Source organism: Lasioglossum baleicum, chromosome 4, assembly GCF_051020765.1.
Source record: "Lasioglossum baleicum chromosome 4, iyLasBale1, whole genome shotgun sequence".
Classification (NCBI taxonomy): Eukaryota; Metazoa; Arthropoda; class Insecta; order Hymenoptera; family Halictidae; genus Lasioglossum; species Lasioglossum baleicum.
In genome coordinates, this window is record NC_134932.1 from 10,775,381 (window position 1) to 10,792,292 (window position 16,912).

General features: G+C 47.2%; 1 protein-coding gene across 4 annotated transcripts in view; it reads left to right on the forward strand.

Moving 5' to 3' along the window:
• Window positions 1–523: 523 nt before the first annotated feature.
• The window catches only part of LOC143208196 (uncharacterized), a 377,481-nt gene continuing 361,092 nt past the window's right edge, over window positions 524–16,912 (forward strand). For 2 of the 4 annotated variants that reach the window (XM_076422371.1, XM_076422369.1), the window contains exon 1: window positions 15,582–16,697. In XM_076422371.1, the coding sequence (XP_076278486.1) occupies window positions 16,589–16,697 (109 nt within the window). In that variant the 5' untranslated portion in view covers window positions 15,582–16,588. The other 2 variants (XM_076422373.1, XM_076422370.1) reach the window with 2 other exon arrangements.

Here is a 16,912-nt window from a genome sequence, read left to right on the forward strand (position 1 = left end):
ACGACAGACGGACAGGCTTCAGACCGTCATTGTCCGGGTGTCTGTCGCCGATCGCGGCGCGGGGGATGGAGAGACACAGAGAGTAGCATCATCATTTTCTCGGGCGCTGTCTCGCTTTTGCCGGCGGCCTCGCCATCTTCCACGGTGTGTCGGAGAAGGGGGTCCCGGGGGAGGGGATTTCGACGGGGGCTCACAGTCTGTGCCTCTGTCGCTCTCGCGTAGGGTCTCCCTCTAGCTCGGGGGCGAGCCGTACATTTGTGATCGGCTCGGGTCGGCGGGGTGAGAGAACCGGGGCGCGGCTCCGCGGAGAGGAGAACGGAGAGCGAGAGAGAGAAGAGGGACAGGAGAGAGAGAGGAGAGAGTGGACGTAGCGCGGGAGGGAAGAGAGAGGGAGGACCGAGAGGGGCAAGAGGGGGCGAGCGTTCGCAAAGTGTCCCTAAAACTTTTACAATCGCTCGGCTTGGCTCGCTCGCTCTCGCGTTCTCGCTAGGGCTATGCTTGATGGCGTATCTTCCAATGTGAGTTGCCCATAATACTAAGATGTACGGCTGCGCCGGTAGGGGTCCCGCTTGGTCTCTCGCTCACTTACTACCTTATAGTATAGCAAACCCGAAGGCGTATAGCGCGGCGAGCGTCGAACGTACGGGCCGCTGGCACATCGCGTTTGCCAGTATTTCGCCGGTATTTTCGGTTTGCTAGTCGGGATCGCCGAAACCCCCGGGGCTGTGCGGCTAACCAACCCTCTCCGATTCGCGATCCGCTCGCGATCATCGTCTCCGCGAGGCCCTTCGCATCCTGCGTACACTCCGCGTGTTCCGACGATCGCATATATCCCTCGCAGAGAGAGAATAATCTTTCCAAGTCTCCCTCTCTCACGAGAGAAAGAGTGAGAGAGAGAGAGAGAGAGGGTCTCTTTCTCTCCATCGTCGTTGTTTGACAGTTCGTTTTCCCCGGGGCCGCGAACGTGCTTCGTCTTCCTTTGTGCTTCTGTGCCGGCCTCCAAGTTCTCCAAGTTCCCGGGCCATCCTGGTATACGCCTTTACGCGGCCACGTGATTGCCACCCGGTAGTCGCCCAACCCAGGACCACGTCGGTCCGTCGCGTGATGCTCTTGGTGAGTGCGTGAGCGTCTCGACGCCCGTCGACGACGACGACGACGCCGTCGCTGATGCCAACGGGGATCTCGCTGCCCTACCTCACGGTAAGCGCTACCTTCCAACACGATCTCATACTGCGCGAGCTTGCGACCGCTCTCTCTGCCCCGCTTTTGCGCGCTCGATCCTCGCTACGGCGATCACGCGTTTCCAAAATCGCTGCCACAACGATACTGGCAACGCGCGGTTACCAGAACTACCTCCGCCGCATGCAGTTGTTGCTCAGATTCGTTTGAATTAACTTCATCCAGCTTAGGTTCGTCTAGGATCATCGTAGGTTAAGTAAAACGAGCTGTGTGTCACTGAAACTGTTTTTAGAATGCTCAGACTGTACCCTGGTAGCTTGATTCTAGGTCCATTCTTGATTTAAGTGCACATGGAAGCCGGGAAAGTTCCGTTCAGTGTTTAGTAGTGTTAGAGATGGTCAACAATGCTGACAATATCTTTTAAGCAATGTCAAAAAACTGTATTGTCTGTAGACGGTATTGTCATGCATATCATTCTCATAATAGTCAGAAATGTTCGAGGAGTCTTCAGTCTAACTTCGTTCTTAATTCAGCATCCACTGTCCTCCATTTAAGAATACATTCACACTCTTATGAGTAGGTTAGGGATGCTAATAACGTTCCTTTAAGCCTGACGAAGACGCCAAACTATTCTGTTATTCATACAATCGATACGACAGTCACGAAGAACCTGGGAGACCTCATTCGAATTTATTTCTTCATTTACCCTCACTGTCAGCCCTGGAAACTGGGAATGATATTCATTCTTGCTCTTAGGAATAGGTTAGGAGTGCTACCGACATTTCCTAACACTGTCAAGGAGCTAGACCAAGCTGTACTTCATGCGATCCCAAAAACAGGATTGTTTTCTCGTTTATCCCCATTGTAACAAACTATCCCTTGAAACTAGAAGCAGACAACCATGCCTCGAACTAACCTAGCAAAGTTCCCAACATTTCTGAACCCTGTCAGAGAAGCAAGTCCACCCTGTCACTGCCACAGCTCTCACAACAATTAAAAGCATTATACAAATCATAATTCTAACTTCTTCCTTGATTCGTTTCAATGTAACAAGATAGCCCTGGGATTTACGAACGTTCAACCACATCCAGATTAAAATTAGCATCACTGCCAACATCATTGGACCCTGTCGAAGCAGCTAGACAAACCAATCGTCAAGATTTTCATTCCTCCTCGGCTGAACGAACCTAACATAACAATGCGAATCGCATTCGAAGCTCGGAGGACATCGCAATCGGCGGGTCCATGTACTGCACGCCGGATAAACAAACGCAGCCCCCAAATACTCAATTAGCGGGCGGGAAAGGTTTTTCGCGTTGCGGAGAGATTCATGCAAAGAGCATCGCCAGTGGATGCGCGAGGGGGAACCGTGGATTCTTCTGACTGCGAGCGGTGCATCGATGCGTGCAGTGGTGGGGAGAGCCGGTTATCGATTGGCTGAACGGTCGTTGAACAGTTGGCCACGCCCAGTCGGCTCCAGGCTGATCCGTGTATCGCGACCATGCGCCATGTGACTTGCGTGTGCAGTTTCGCGATCCGATGCAGGAAAATACTCGCGCAGGTCGGGATCACCGCGTTATCGACCTCCGGATGCAAAGTAGTCTCCTCGTAAATGTTTGGCAATGCCTTCATCCCCTCCCCCGGGACCCCCACCCCTCTCAGGACGATCGGTTGTTCATCCCCCCCATCCCCCCTGGACCTCAGAATCCCGACGATCCTGATCAGATTGGAGCCTCCGTTGATACGGTGGAAGATCGCCGCCAATCGCGTAATAATCGAGGCTTCGGCGACCGAAAAATTCAGGAACGACGGAAGGGGGATGGTATGCGAGCTCTCCAGGCGATCAGACTCTTTAGATGATCGCACCGTTCAGAGGAATCGCGAGTTTAGGGCCTCCGGTGCAGATAAGGCGATCGTCTTGCTCGGATCTTGCTCCTTTAAGACGATGCAGCCTATCGGTGCAGCTTGCCAGGTCGTTGGGAGGTGGATCCTAAGGCTGACTCGTTTCGATTTCTTCTAGTGCTTCCTCTTAATTGATTGTCGGAGAACTTGCGCAGTTGCTAGACCTAGAGGAAGACCTTGCTAGGGACATGTAATAATTATTTCTTATAATTAAAAATCAGTGTGCACACGGTCGGAGAGTGAACGATTTTTCAGCAGGTTCCATTTTTGTGAGCAATCTATTTTTGCCGAGACAGTTCGATCCACCAACGCGTACAACGCGAAATAAACGGGATCCCGAGTCGGTAGCAAAACATTGCAAATTTATGCGATTGGCTATCGCCGTTTCGCACCGGAAACAGAGGATGAACCTAATTCGAAACTGTCCCAAAGCAGCGAACTCGTAATAAACAACACCTACGAGGCACCGTTCCAATCCGCCGCGTCGGATTCGACTGCGTAATTCACCGAGCATTATCGTAACTGTCCTATTTGTATGGAAATCAACGTCTCTCCGTTTCGTTCGCGACGGCGAAAAGAAATCTAGATAAACCGTGGAACGAGCCAGGTGCGCGCTCCGAAAACAATGGCGCATCGTTTCCCTTTGAATGCTGCGTAAATCTGAAAGGTGCTAAACGGTGGCGACATTTAGTCGCGTTAAATTGTACGCCGATCGTGAAACAAACGGACACGTTTCTGATCCCACGCTTTTGAGAGGCTAGCCAGATCTATTCAGATTGTGTTTTTACCGTGAAATGGCCAACGGTCTCGCGTTGTTATCTTGACGGTGCCATTGCGTCTGAAATCGAGCCTGTTCCCGCAGATTTCGCACATTTTTCTTCGTAAAAAGACAACCGGATAATTCTTGTTTACCCTCTTGATGTTATCGCAATTTCTTGACGATAATAATGTTGTGCAATCTTCGAAGTTGGTGTTGCGTGTGACTACTGAATCTAGAATGCAAGTTTTGTACTTGGATATCATCTTTTTAATGTTCATGTACTGTTTTTAATTTGATCTTCGAATTGTAGTCTCGTGGTATTAGTAAAATCGAAAATTTTGATCAAAGAAAACTGTACAGAGCTGAGAGAAGATTCTTTTCTTGGAAATATGATTTTCGACCTTCGCGCTAACCCGTGCGAACACATTGGCCTAACCATGCAAGCAGGTACCGTACGCTTTCTCTTTTGCCTCCCTCGTTTCGTCCACTCGGGGTAGTTTCTCTTTTTTTTTTCTAAATACCGAGTCCATCAGTTGTCAAGATGTCCCAAGTGAAAGTAGGTTATGTTTTCGATTTCGACCTGGGTTTTTATACACGCGGCCATCCTTCCGAGGGCTCGAATTCCGTCGCTGACAATACGAGTAGCCCTAAACTTTCACTTTTCTATTTTCCATGAATTCTCGACGGTCCCGTGCTATCTGGAATGTGTCAGCGATGTCTGGAGCGAAGATGTTTGAAAAGTTTGCGTCCAAAGGCCTCGTAACTCTTTGAAATAGTTGAAATTTCATGCAACTTTATGCATTTTGCAACCAGGTTCGACGAAATCATTCAGTCAAAGTCTGAGAGCACTTTCTCCAGACGTAAACAAATATACTCGCCAGCTTATCATTATTCTGTTTTTTAAGCTAAACTTAGGGTTATCTCTAGCACAGCGAAGTTCAGCGAGTCGCGTACTGATTAATCCGAGTCGTACGCTCTCCTTTGTTTATTGTTCAATATTATTCAATTGTCGTCGCGTTTACTAAACCTCTCCGACAACAATGTTATCACTAACAACGAGATTCTTGCTATAAATGTTCGAAGTAGAAACAAAAGAAAATAATTATTTCAATATTTCTGGCTGTTTCGATTATTTGGAGAATTTAGAGACACGAGAGAGGAACAAGAATTCTTCATCAAATAATTTCAACTATCTTAAAACCTAGAGACACGGATGGTGCATAAGAATTAATTCTAATCAAAAGTGTACCAAAAGAACAAAATCCACGCAAGTAAAATGGCGGCCAAGGCGCGCACATTCGGTACTCAAAGAATTGGCTTAAAGTCTTAATTTCTACGTTTCCAAAGGTTCGAATCGCCTCGAGATCGAGGAGCAAGAAAGGAAACCATTCTCCATACGAAAAGCGAAGCCCGCTCGGTTCGCCGAGGTGATTGCACGGCCAAGGAGGCGAGGCTTTCTTATCGTGATCGGGAGTAACGCGCTTAAATTGCTAGTTTTTAAGACCGCCGTCTGGTTTTCCGTTCGCTAAAACGTTTCGGTTCGCGTTGCTCGCCGGACAAAGTAACAATGGAGGCGTGTACTATCCCCGGTCCTGAAGATATCGACTGTAATAACGTGCAACGATTTGCATCGAAGATCGTGCATGACAACAGGTTTATAACGCGTATGAAGCAATCAGGATTTTATGCTCTTATCGTGTAATTTACATCGTATGCAAATCACCGGTTTTACGAGACAACATTCTCTCTTTCCTCTCTCGGGGGCTCCGCCCCTCACCCCTCCCTCCCTCTTCCACTGAATCGGGGAGCACTTTTTCGCCCGGGGGCCATTTCATTGCCGAGTGGAGCCGTTCAAAAGTTTTCTAAGATTCTCTCTCGGTTCGTTCTCGAACAGAGACTCCACATAGATATCCAGGCCCTGAATAAATGTCTGTTATTCAACTTCCGGTTGGTTTATCTCGTTTTATTCGAACAATGACGCTGTATTTTCTATCTGTGGCCCTTCGGAGCAACGCTGGAACAACTGCAATGCTTCCAAATCAGTTTCCCCTTGTCTTGTCAGACGTGGAACGCAATGAAAGAGCGCAGAATGCGATTCTAGAACGTAGAATGTAATTTTAGAACGTATAATGTGTTTTGTGAATCACGGTAGAATGTTGTCGCAAATGGGTCCGAGAGATTGCGAATTAATTTTGACTGAATTAACGACGTGCATTGATTACGAGGCGAATAAATCAGTCTGCTGTCTCGCGCCGACATGGAACCGTGTTTTTTTTAACGTTACTCAAGTGCGCGTCATCGCTTTCTTCGCACATTTGCGTCATACGGACATTATTTAAATTAGTGGACTGTCAAACGCGTTCGAGACCCTCCTCGAACTTTTTTCCAGCGATCCAGAATGCAAATGCACAACGAATTTGCAATCCAGAATACAATTTCCATTTCTACTCCGACATGCCACTTTTTTTCTATGGAAATGAAATTGTATGATTTCGACGAAGATTATTCGATTACATAAACCTAGACGACACAAGTGCAATCTCCCCTCGTGAACATCGAAATATTTTCACGTATATTCGCTTCTACAAACATTCCCTGCTCGTAATAAAGTTTCTCATAACTCGTCCAGCATAATCGGGGTTACGCAAACATACAAAATATTCGTCTCCTTACGAGATTACACCACTGGAGACAAAACAGAAGCGAGTCACAGAACCCCGGAGAAAATAGATCACGAATCTGGTCCAAGGAGCCGCGAGGCTGTTTCGAAAAATAAATGGAATTATTGTCGACCGATTTTCTGTATTTTTAAGCCACCAGAAATACACCGGAAGCTTCACCCTTAGCGTGATCGCGAGAATATCGAGCTGCTTCGAGAGACTTCTTCAAAATCCAGAGAATCTTGTCTCAAAAATTCAGAAAAACTTTTCATTCGTAGAAGAACGTTAAACAAACACACGTTCCAACATATGTATAAAGTCTCCAACGAGCAACCGAACACGCCAAACAATAAAGACCCAAGCACTCTGGCAGATCGAACGACCGAACCGTAGCCAATTTTAACTCACCAGCCAACCTATTCCAGCCACGGGAATTAAGTCTGTAAACTCCGGTACAACTAGAACCAGTTCATTAAGGGATTACCCGGTGGAGCTGCAGGGACTTCAGAAACGGCTGATCTCCTTCTTCCTCCTCGCATAACTCAGCGTTGGCCTGTAACTGCGTCGCGAATCTAGCAAAGCAGCATCCGGCGATCCAGTGAAAGCGGAACGATAAATTTCTATCAAACGCATAGGAATTCCGAGATGTCGCACACGTACTTCTGATTCGAGTCGACAAGTACAGGAACTATGATGTCGGTTTAGTTTGTCCCTCGGAAAAGTCGGGGTCGCTGATGTTCGACTGGTCTCACTTAAAAGCGGTGTCACATGGCTCTAATTTATCTCGAGTGAACAGTGAAAAAGGACCGAGAAACTAGAACGTCGTTGCAGCTGACCGATCGCCCGTCAGAATCCAATTGATCCCGGTCCCATGGAAAAATCGAGGATATTCGAACCGGTCGGAAAAAAGAGCGGCGTCACGTGTACGCCCATTCGCCGCCATTGGTTCGTAACCTTTCGTGCCTGTGACCGTCGGGTTCGCGTACGAAGCCGGCCAGGCAGGCTGGCAGCAAACGTGACGCGAATGTTCGATACACGAATAAGCTTCACCTTCTTCGGCGACGGTCTGGCTCTCTTTCGTTTTTCGTGCAGTGCGCATGGGTATACCTGGAAGGAAGTACGCCGGCAGCAGAGGGACCGGAGCAAGTGCGTAAAAGGGGGTGCATCGGGTGCAACGGGATGCGCCTCCAGAGCGCGGTGGAAGGGTCGACCAGAAGAAGAAGTCGCATCAGTGGCCGTGTGTTGTTCGCGGCTTCGATCAACCGCTACCCGAAAACCGCCGATCAGTCGACGCGATAAGCCACCCCCGATCGGTCATCCCCTAACCTCGCTGAACACCAGAAGAAGTAGACCTAGTGCGACGGTGTGTCCTTCGTTAATCAGCCTTCGCGTGACCAGGGTCCGGGTTTGCGATGGAGGAGGGTGGTTAACTCCACGTTCGTGGGATCGGCACTGTTGTTGGTTAATACTGGGCGTGAATGGACACTCGGAAGTGAATGGTAGACGCGTTTGTCTTCTAGGTGCTAGGAGATTCATTTAGATTTTGTGCTACTTAGAACTTCAATAATCGTGATGTTCGATGAGCAAGGTCATCCGACTTCGATTTGTTCAGTGTTATATGTATTTGTAATCTTTAAAATCGATTCTTCAGGCATTTCTCACTCAGGTAATCGATGTGTGTGATTCTTTAGCTAATCAGGAAAATGGGGGTGGCCTTTTCGTTTCGACTGTGCTTAGAGGTTCTCTTTGAGTTTCCTTAATGTAGATTCTTTAAGACTTGATCTGAGCTGAGCATTTTATCATAGATGTGTTTCGCGTGACAGAGAACCCACCACATCATCCTTCCACAGTAAACTCGAACTAAACCGGTCAATGTACGCAGCTTTTAATCATCAGGACAACAACACCTAGCCCCCTTCTCCTCGAACCCCACGCCAGCAGAAACAAAGGGTGTGTTGGTGTCTGGCGAGTGGCTGATGGAGCTAATCGAATCGTCATCGAGCCAATTGTGCAAGCTTGACCCGATCGAACGATTGTCTCGCGCCACGATGAAGAGGATCGCGAGGGAGCGAACTCGAAGAAGTGGCAGCGGAGAGAAGTCAGTGTTACGACGTCAATTAGAGCTGGCAGTGGTCCAGCGATGGTTCCAGTTGGCAGTCGGTGTTTTCTAGCAGTGGGACTCGTTCAGTGGGTGTACCTTATCGACCTCATCCCTCTATTCCGCCCTTCCCAGGATACCCGGCAGGATGGCGGACGACACGGTAGCACTGCAACAGTTCGCTCGACGGGATATCCATCTCCTGTTAGCCGGCGCAGGGCACAGGACGCGAGGACCAAACGAGAGAGACGCAAAGGGGGGAAAGCAGCTCTCTCGGAAGAGCTCTCTCGTGTGACGTTCGCAGGGGTCAGACATAGGGAAGGGGCGCAAGCGCAGTTATGTTCGTGAGGCTCGCGGAGCACATGGTCGCCCCGACCACTATTCCGCGCTCCTCCCGGCTTCCGCCTATTCCGGGGTTGGGACTTGTAAATAATTATGGTGGTCGGCGGAGACCGGACTTCGACTTGGGTCCAGTGTTTGTTTATTTTCTGACGCGGCTCTCTCGAAATTCCCGATCTGTCTTGTTCATCGAGGCCCGGGGGTGAGAATGCAGCCTGCTTTGCAAACACGCTGTTAAGGAGGACGCGGTAAAAGACGCTGGGAGACGAAGATGAGAAGATAAACTGTGAATGTTCAGTGCATTGAGTGACGTAAATATGCTAATGCGGCGACGCGGAGAGACGCTCGCCGGAGAACGGACGTGTTCTACAACTTGCACGGAAGCTTGCTCAGGAAGTAACTCGTGTTGCGAAAAGTGGTTGTAGTCGGAGAGTCCGTTTGCTGGTGCGACAGGAAACTGAGTCAAGATGGAGGATGAAGTGAATGATTGATCGAAACGATTTGGAGGATCAGGGAAAAATGGCAGCTGACTGTCGTCCTTGACCTAGCCTGAAAATTCATCGATGGCGGCATTCGACGATCATCGCCAGTTAATAAGAGAGTATTGGACGAGGACTGTGATCTGATCTCTCAGAGATCATTGCGCGGGAGTGGTCTATTGTTAGACGATCGCGTGCCGACCGTGATCGAGTGCAGTGTCCACTGAGAGATCGGAGTTCATCGATCGCAGGGGTGAGTACACTGCTTTACATACGCTGACCTTTTAATCGCGTAATGCCTCGCGATCACGCGATTCTTCCAGTGTGCTCGATGTACTGTCACTTAGAGGATTGGTGATCTTCTTTCAGCAAGGCTTGGAAGATTGCTTCTTCTTTATTATTCTTCCATCCATGTTTATCATGCGTACATAAAACTCGCGGTCTAGTAAACGATTTCTCGGAGTTCAGGTTTGCTAATCATTAACGCACTTCGTTGAATTGTCAATAGAAAATAAAACGGTTGAAGGTTCATGGGGAAATTCGTTTAAGTATTCCCAGCAGAATTCCATCAGATCGAAAATGAATTTGCTTACAATACCGAGATATGTTCACGATTAGTGAGCACGGCGTTTAATAAGGAATTAAGTCTGTATTTATGCGAAACGTTTATTCAATGTTAATTGGAGCACGTCTTCCTGCATGTTTCTGATTGTTAGAACGTATCCGCTACCACTTTTCCTCGTAGGTTCAAGAGAAATGATAAGTGTCGTAAAGAGTCGCCGACTCGCTATGCGAGAAAAACATTTGGATTCGTAACGGTACAACAACGGGAGACAATTAAGATTGGAGTAATTAGTAACGTGGACGTGTTGTGGTTCCACTATAGAAATTAATTCGTACAAATCGTTATTAAACGGGCGTTTGATAGTGGGCTACGATTAGATAGAAACATTTTTCAGGTGTGTATTTTATCGCCCCTCCGCGAGCCCGTTAACTGAACTCACTGTTATTGCGATTCTGACATCTAGATAGCTGGCCTGATTTTAAAATCACTTCTATCGAACTTCGAACGACAGCGCGCTCAATTTATTTCACTACGGAACAGTCAAACTCCCGTAACTTTTTGAACTACAAAGAAAGAAATAATAAATCTAAACAATGCTTTCCGATATTCCAAAAACTGATGAATCAAGATATAATCGAAGAATACTTTCCCTGAATAGTGATTGCACAAGGAGACGAAGGAAAACGTGTAAAGAATTTCCTAGTTAAAATTCCACTACCGCAACACGCTAATCACGCGTTCACTTTCCAAACCCGCGCTATCATTCATCTACGGATGCATTCCCTAGGTGCACGGAAAGCATACTAGACGTGTTTACTAAACAGTAAAGTATTAGATGAAATGGACGTTGGGGTTGCATAGAAGGAATTTTCTAATTCAATATTCAAAATTGATTACATCCCAATTTCAACTCGCGCAATGGGTTAATGGGTTTTGATGTGGCCGTTGACTTCGAAATTTTAATTAGAAAATTCCTTCTACGCAACCAGCGTCTATTTCATCTAATACTTTACTGTTTAATAAACACGTCTAATAAGCTTTCTGTGCACAAAAGAAGGTACGCGCGTTCGCGGGCTAAGCGGAGGTCCATGGCCAGGGTATTTTCAAATTTCGAAAGCTGGAGCGATGCGTGGGTTTAAATTCGTTGACCACGCGGTCGAAAGCGCGGCGGGAGGGTAGAAAAACATTGAGAAAATGGAGTTCCCGGGCGACATGAAGCGGCGCGAGTTCATAGGGCGTAGTCCAGGGGGCATTCTGAGTCGTTGGTGGGTTTCCCGCGGGCTGCGACAGATCTTTTACGATTTTGAGGGGAATGGGGAGCGCGGCGGGTCTCGAATGCGAGGTGTAACTGTCAGTCATGCAATAAAACTTTTAACGCCTTCGTGTCCAATAAGCGTATCGTCTGCCTAGTTTTACATTGGGCGGTGTCCCGCGGCCATTACGCCGTAACGGGACAAAGCGGTGCGCTGATTGGCCGCCTGGAGCATCATGGCCGCTCTCTGTCCTGGACTTCCCCCGCCATCCCGGTTTCCAACGCTGCTTTCCGTCCCACCGTGTAGCCTCTCTATCCTTGTTTATGGTAAACCTCGCAGGGTGCAGTAATGGTAGGTTAGGTTAGGTGGCCAGGTAACGTTCCACGGATTTCCCCTATTGCTAGGGGAACCCCGGTGGGGGAATTTTTTGGCGCAATATGCTTTGCATCATCGTACAATGCATTTTATGTGGGCTCTATTGTTAGATAGACGTAGAGCAAGCTGTTCAGTATTTGTTTGGTTGCTTATATTTTTGAATATATTATTGCCGCCAAAAATTTAAATTCCGAAATGTGCACTTTCATGATTATCTATTGATCTTTTTAATTTTCTTGAGGCATTCCGAGGTATTTATTGCTAGTTTGTTAATTAATAATCGTCCAGGGGGATTGTACACATCGATATTATACATACAGTCTCTGATGGTTGGCTCTACACTGGTCGATAACTTGTGTCGCGTTCTACTTTACCGATCGTATAAGCGTCTGCTTGGCAAGCCTGTGTGCGCGCAACACACATTCAAAGGTTTCACCGACCAAACATTATTTCTACTATCCTTCTCCAACGTAAAGTGCTGCATTTAAACAATATTTAAATAATATTTGACTGGAACCTTTTTGAAGTCAAGGACTTCCTTTTTTCAGTGTTTCTTTCTCCTCCAATCCAGGCTTGCATTCAGCGCAGGGGAATAGTTTAAATGTTCCTCATATTTTCCCGCGTTTCATTTATACCGTTGCATACCTGACGATAAAAAAAATATAACCCGCGCGATACTATCCCGCCTTAAAAATACCCCGGCCATCAAGCCTCGCGGATTAAAATTTTAATCTAAAGAAGTTCCGAGCAAAAGGGTAAAAATAAAGTGAGCATGATGTAAGGGGTGCGGGGATGGATGGAGGCGGTTGTAAGCCTGAATTTCGCCCCGCCTCGCCGCTGGCGTATTGGCAGCGCTGGGTACAAGCCGCAGACGAGCTTACTTTGTCTGAACGGAGCCGTGGGTGGGGGAACTCAATTTTACTAAAATCCTCCGGCAACGGCATACGCGGCATGAAGATGCAATGTTACCTTTTACCGGACCGTCTCGGTTACGCGAGCTCTCCCCCGTGTCATCCGCCAGCCACAAAAATGAGAGCTACATTACCCTGCAAAAGTTTCGCTGCGCTGCCTCTAACGGGTGGGTCGCACGAAACCATAACCCAAGCTAGCCCTACTTTAATCACGCAGGAAAGTGCCCGAGGACGAACAATTTTCAGCGGGCGATCTGTTGACCTTCGGATGAAAGTGGTTTAAGTGAATTTAAAATTTAAAAAAATGAGTTTATAAGTTATTTCACATCACATTCTTTCAAACTAAATTAATTCAATGTAATTTTTGCGATATTGTGAAAAATGAACCGTTAGATAGTGCTTGTTATTTCAACATTATTGCATATGTAGAATTTATTTAGCGTTAGTATCCTTTCTTCCGTTAAATATCTCGAGACAAGCAATATAACTTACACCACTTTCATAATTATTAACACAACTGTTCTATTTAAAAGAATTTATTTCAAATAATTTTTGCGTCAAAAATCGAGCAGATACTATGTAATTGCATAGTATTAATCACTAGAGAGCGGATCTTTATGCAAAATAAAAATTTTCTACCCGATTTGTAACCAACTAGGGTGAAATGGAAATTTATTTTCTATCTTAATATGTTTGATAGATCGAAAATAATATAACAGTGTTTTTAAATTCTTCTAATGTTTTCACTGTGTCGAATTACTCTTACTCATTTTTATTATAAATGCATAAAATCCGCTGTCAATTAATCGCTAAGGAGGGGAAATATCTAGGTCCACCCCACTCCTGGATCTACTGTACTGATGTGTAGTGGACAATTATTGTGAATACATACCTCGATAGTGTAACCCAGCGCAAACTTTTGCGCAACAGTGTATGCCTGAGCCATCGAGAGGAACGCCAGAGTCGGTTTAAATGATTCTTGCCGCGGGGTCCATAAGGCAGCCTGTAACCAGCGGCAAGAATCATCCTCGCAGCGCACGTGGATCCGCCCATAGCTGTGTACGAGCATGCAGATCGTCGCTCACTCGTACATTCGATACACAAAGTAATGCCTCGGCGACGGGGGTTATATGTATAGGTGGGTTTTGTCGTGGTGCCATAACTAGAGGATACGATGGAGTACATAGGATGCAAACCCATAAACTTTCCCCACCCTCTATCTTCTCTCGAGGCTCCTTCGGATGTGCTCTCCGCGTTTACCTAGGACCGAAACGACCGTACCACCTACGGCAGCAACACCTTTGCGGACGAAAGTGACGTATAGGACGGTAACACGGCCGTGTTGGACGTCGACGCCAGCGCCAATAAACAGGGCTCGGCCGAGGCCGGTCGACTTTCGATTATGTCATAGACTACATATTTCATCGGCGCTTCCGTTTCGTTACCGGCGCGACGCGTTTCGTATATCGCGAAATCGCGCGCGCCGATCTCCGATAGACAGTAGTCGGCGTCGTTCGTATCGTCCACAGTGGTTTGTTTTTCTTTTTAGAGGACAGACACGGAAGTTCGGATCAGTGCTTCTACTTTGGGACTAGCGGGCCAACACTCATCCGGGGTGTGGAATCGGTTGGTTGTCGAGGTTAATCTTGAGGTGAGCTGTCTTCGCTGATGGTCTAGGTTAGGGTTATTAGTAACCGGACGCTTGGGTCTTATTGTACGAGGTCTCAGTAGCTCGAGTTTTGCTTACTTCATTTAAGTCACTGCATACATTGTACATATTGATGCAGGTGGGTTCTTGTATTATTTTCGATTCAAATCTATTTCTGTTTCTTATAATTAACGAGGACAATTTTAATCGTTATCAAGAGAAATTTCATTGATATTAATCCTTTAGGGACAAACGTCATCACATCGAAGGCATCGTGATTTTTTTGTATGATTCAATTCCTAAAGTTGCAGACAAAAATAATGTAATCGCGTACATGACAAACTATCTGTGTACATATGTATATCTTCCATTTCTCTCAGCACTCAAGACTTTGATACAGATCTACTTCTCCGAGTAATATATTCTTTAACATTCTAAACAAATCTTCGTCCGCAAAGGGTTAAAGATTAAAGGTCTGACATAGTATCTACTAGGGTTGCCTGAAATGTTTTATCCAAATATAGAAGAAGCAGTGAAAACTGCAATTTCGTATTGTATATGAGACAGGCTCAAAATATGTATAGGAATTCAAGTAAAAGAGGTACACAGCACATTTTAAACTTTTTTATTCGAACAAAGAGTGTTGAAAATTCAAATATGATATAGAAGAACAAGTTCAAATATAGAAGACTCATATCGAACATAGAAGATCTGGCAACCCTAGTATCAACCGCTTACAATAGCGAGATCCAGTAGAATCTGAAAGAATGTTGATAAGGCCCAAACGAGATCGGATGAATGGTGGCCCTAGATCGGTTCCGGTCCACAGTAGTTGAGGAAGCATCCGCTCGGGCGGGTAGCGCGCTCTCGATCAAACTAGACGCGCAATCAAACCGTGATTCGCTTCTTGATGTTATATCGGGGATCCGCGGCAGTTCTTTGGCATTCCTGGTGTGTTCATGTATGCGGGGGAACAACTGAGGCGGGGTGAGGAGTAACTCCGCGGGGATTAACTGTGACCAGTTGGAGGCACGACACGCGGTCGGGTCGACCGTTGGTGTTTCACGAAATTTCACCCGACGGGAACCCGGTGCGCTCTCTCCGCTCTGTCGATGTACATGTAAGTTACCCGCTCGCCCCCGTTCCCTCAGCCACCGCCGGAAAACGGTTCGTGCGACGTCGGATATCTCTGTCTCGCGCGGGTCGCGGTCGCGAGTGAATGTGTTTGCTGTCGTGGTACGCGCATGCGCGGCCCTGCGTCGCCTTCCGGTGATTCCCCGCGCGACGAGTGGCAGCACGCGTGTTCGACAACCACGTGACCCGACTTTAATCGGCCCCGGCTTGAATGATCTACGACGGCTCTCATCGCGACTTTCTGCAAACTCGTTCGCACAGGTCAGTAACCACCAGTTTCCTCTCTTATCATCGATTCGTTTCGCACCCCCTGGGTCCACACCTCCTTCTGACGTCCCGGGTATCGACGAGACATCGAACTCGTTTTGCCCTCTCGTTCTCCGCCGCGTTTTAATCATTGCTTCTTTCAGCACGGTTGCTTGCCAGTGGATTGCGCCTTGGCTGGCGAAGGCGGGGTCTACCGGGACCCAGCTCTGTAGTAGAACGTTTAAGAACGCTGTAATTCACAGCTCCAACACACGTTTCGTGTCTCGAGCAGGAATTGATTTTAATTTTTGTCAGCAAGAATGTTAGATCAATTTTAAACATAAATTGGAAGTGAATAGTCGGATACTGGTTTTGATTATCTCAAAAAAATGCAATTTTTCTTGAAAAAGTCTTGAAAACCACACCCCAAACGAATCAACCCAACCCAGGAAGGTAAATAAACGGTACACCCTTCAACTGTATCCTTTAATCAACCATTTACAACGATTATCACACTGAAAAGTGTCTCGCCGCATTCTCCACCATCGCGATTCACAGAACCGCTTGAGAATCTTATAATTAAGAATCGCGATCGAATCACGCAATTTACATACACGAGATTCTCGGAGCTTTAGAAAACGAGCATCGCGAAAGCGTCGCGATTAACTGCGCGTACACATTTTATCTTCGATCGCGAGAGGAAGTCTCCAATTAGAGAAATAAATATCTGTTTTCGCGGCGGCAGTGGTGCGACAGTCGGTCGCAGAGCATTAAAACGCGAATTAGCATAAACGTGTCTGCGACGGCCGATAACACGTACGGTGCAAGATTCGCTCGGTTGTGTTGGTTGGTCGGATCGGTCACGTGGGTTTATTTTGAGTCACTGTTGTACGGTGGCCATTTTCGCAACAGTGTTGCGCGTCCGCACCGCGAATAGCGAAACAGGAGGCGATCGTTGTCGTTCGTTGGCCTCGATCAACTATCGGCAGAGAGAGAAGGTCCCATCAGTTGTCAGTCGTTTGGGAAACGCAGCCCGGGGATGAGGCTGTTGCGTGCGATACGTCGTCGCGTGGACGAATCTCTTTCTCTCTGCAGCTTCTCTCTTTTTAACGAGCCGACGTTCTACGGAACAGCTGGGAATCGCGCAAGTAAGTAGTTAGGATAAACTCCTGAGGATGGCGCGGCGAGATATACACGATCAAGGCCTCCTCTTTACGACCCCGCGTAAATCTTTTGTCCTACAGTGAAACACCGCGATTCGTTCCATAGCGAGACCGGGCACGCTGTGCTCCAATTCGCGCCGGTCAATAAGCAACATCGACGAACGATCGCGAAGAATTAAGACCGAGACCTGTGATCAATC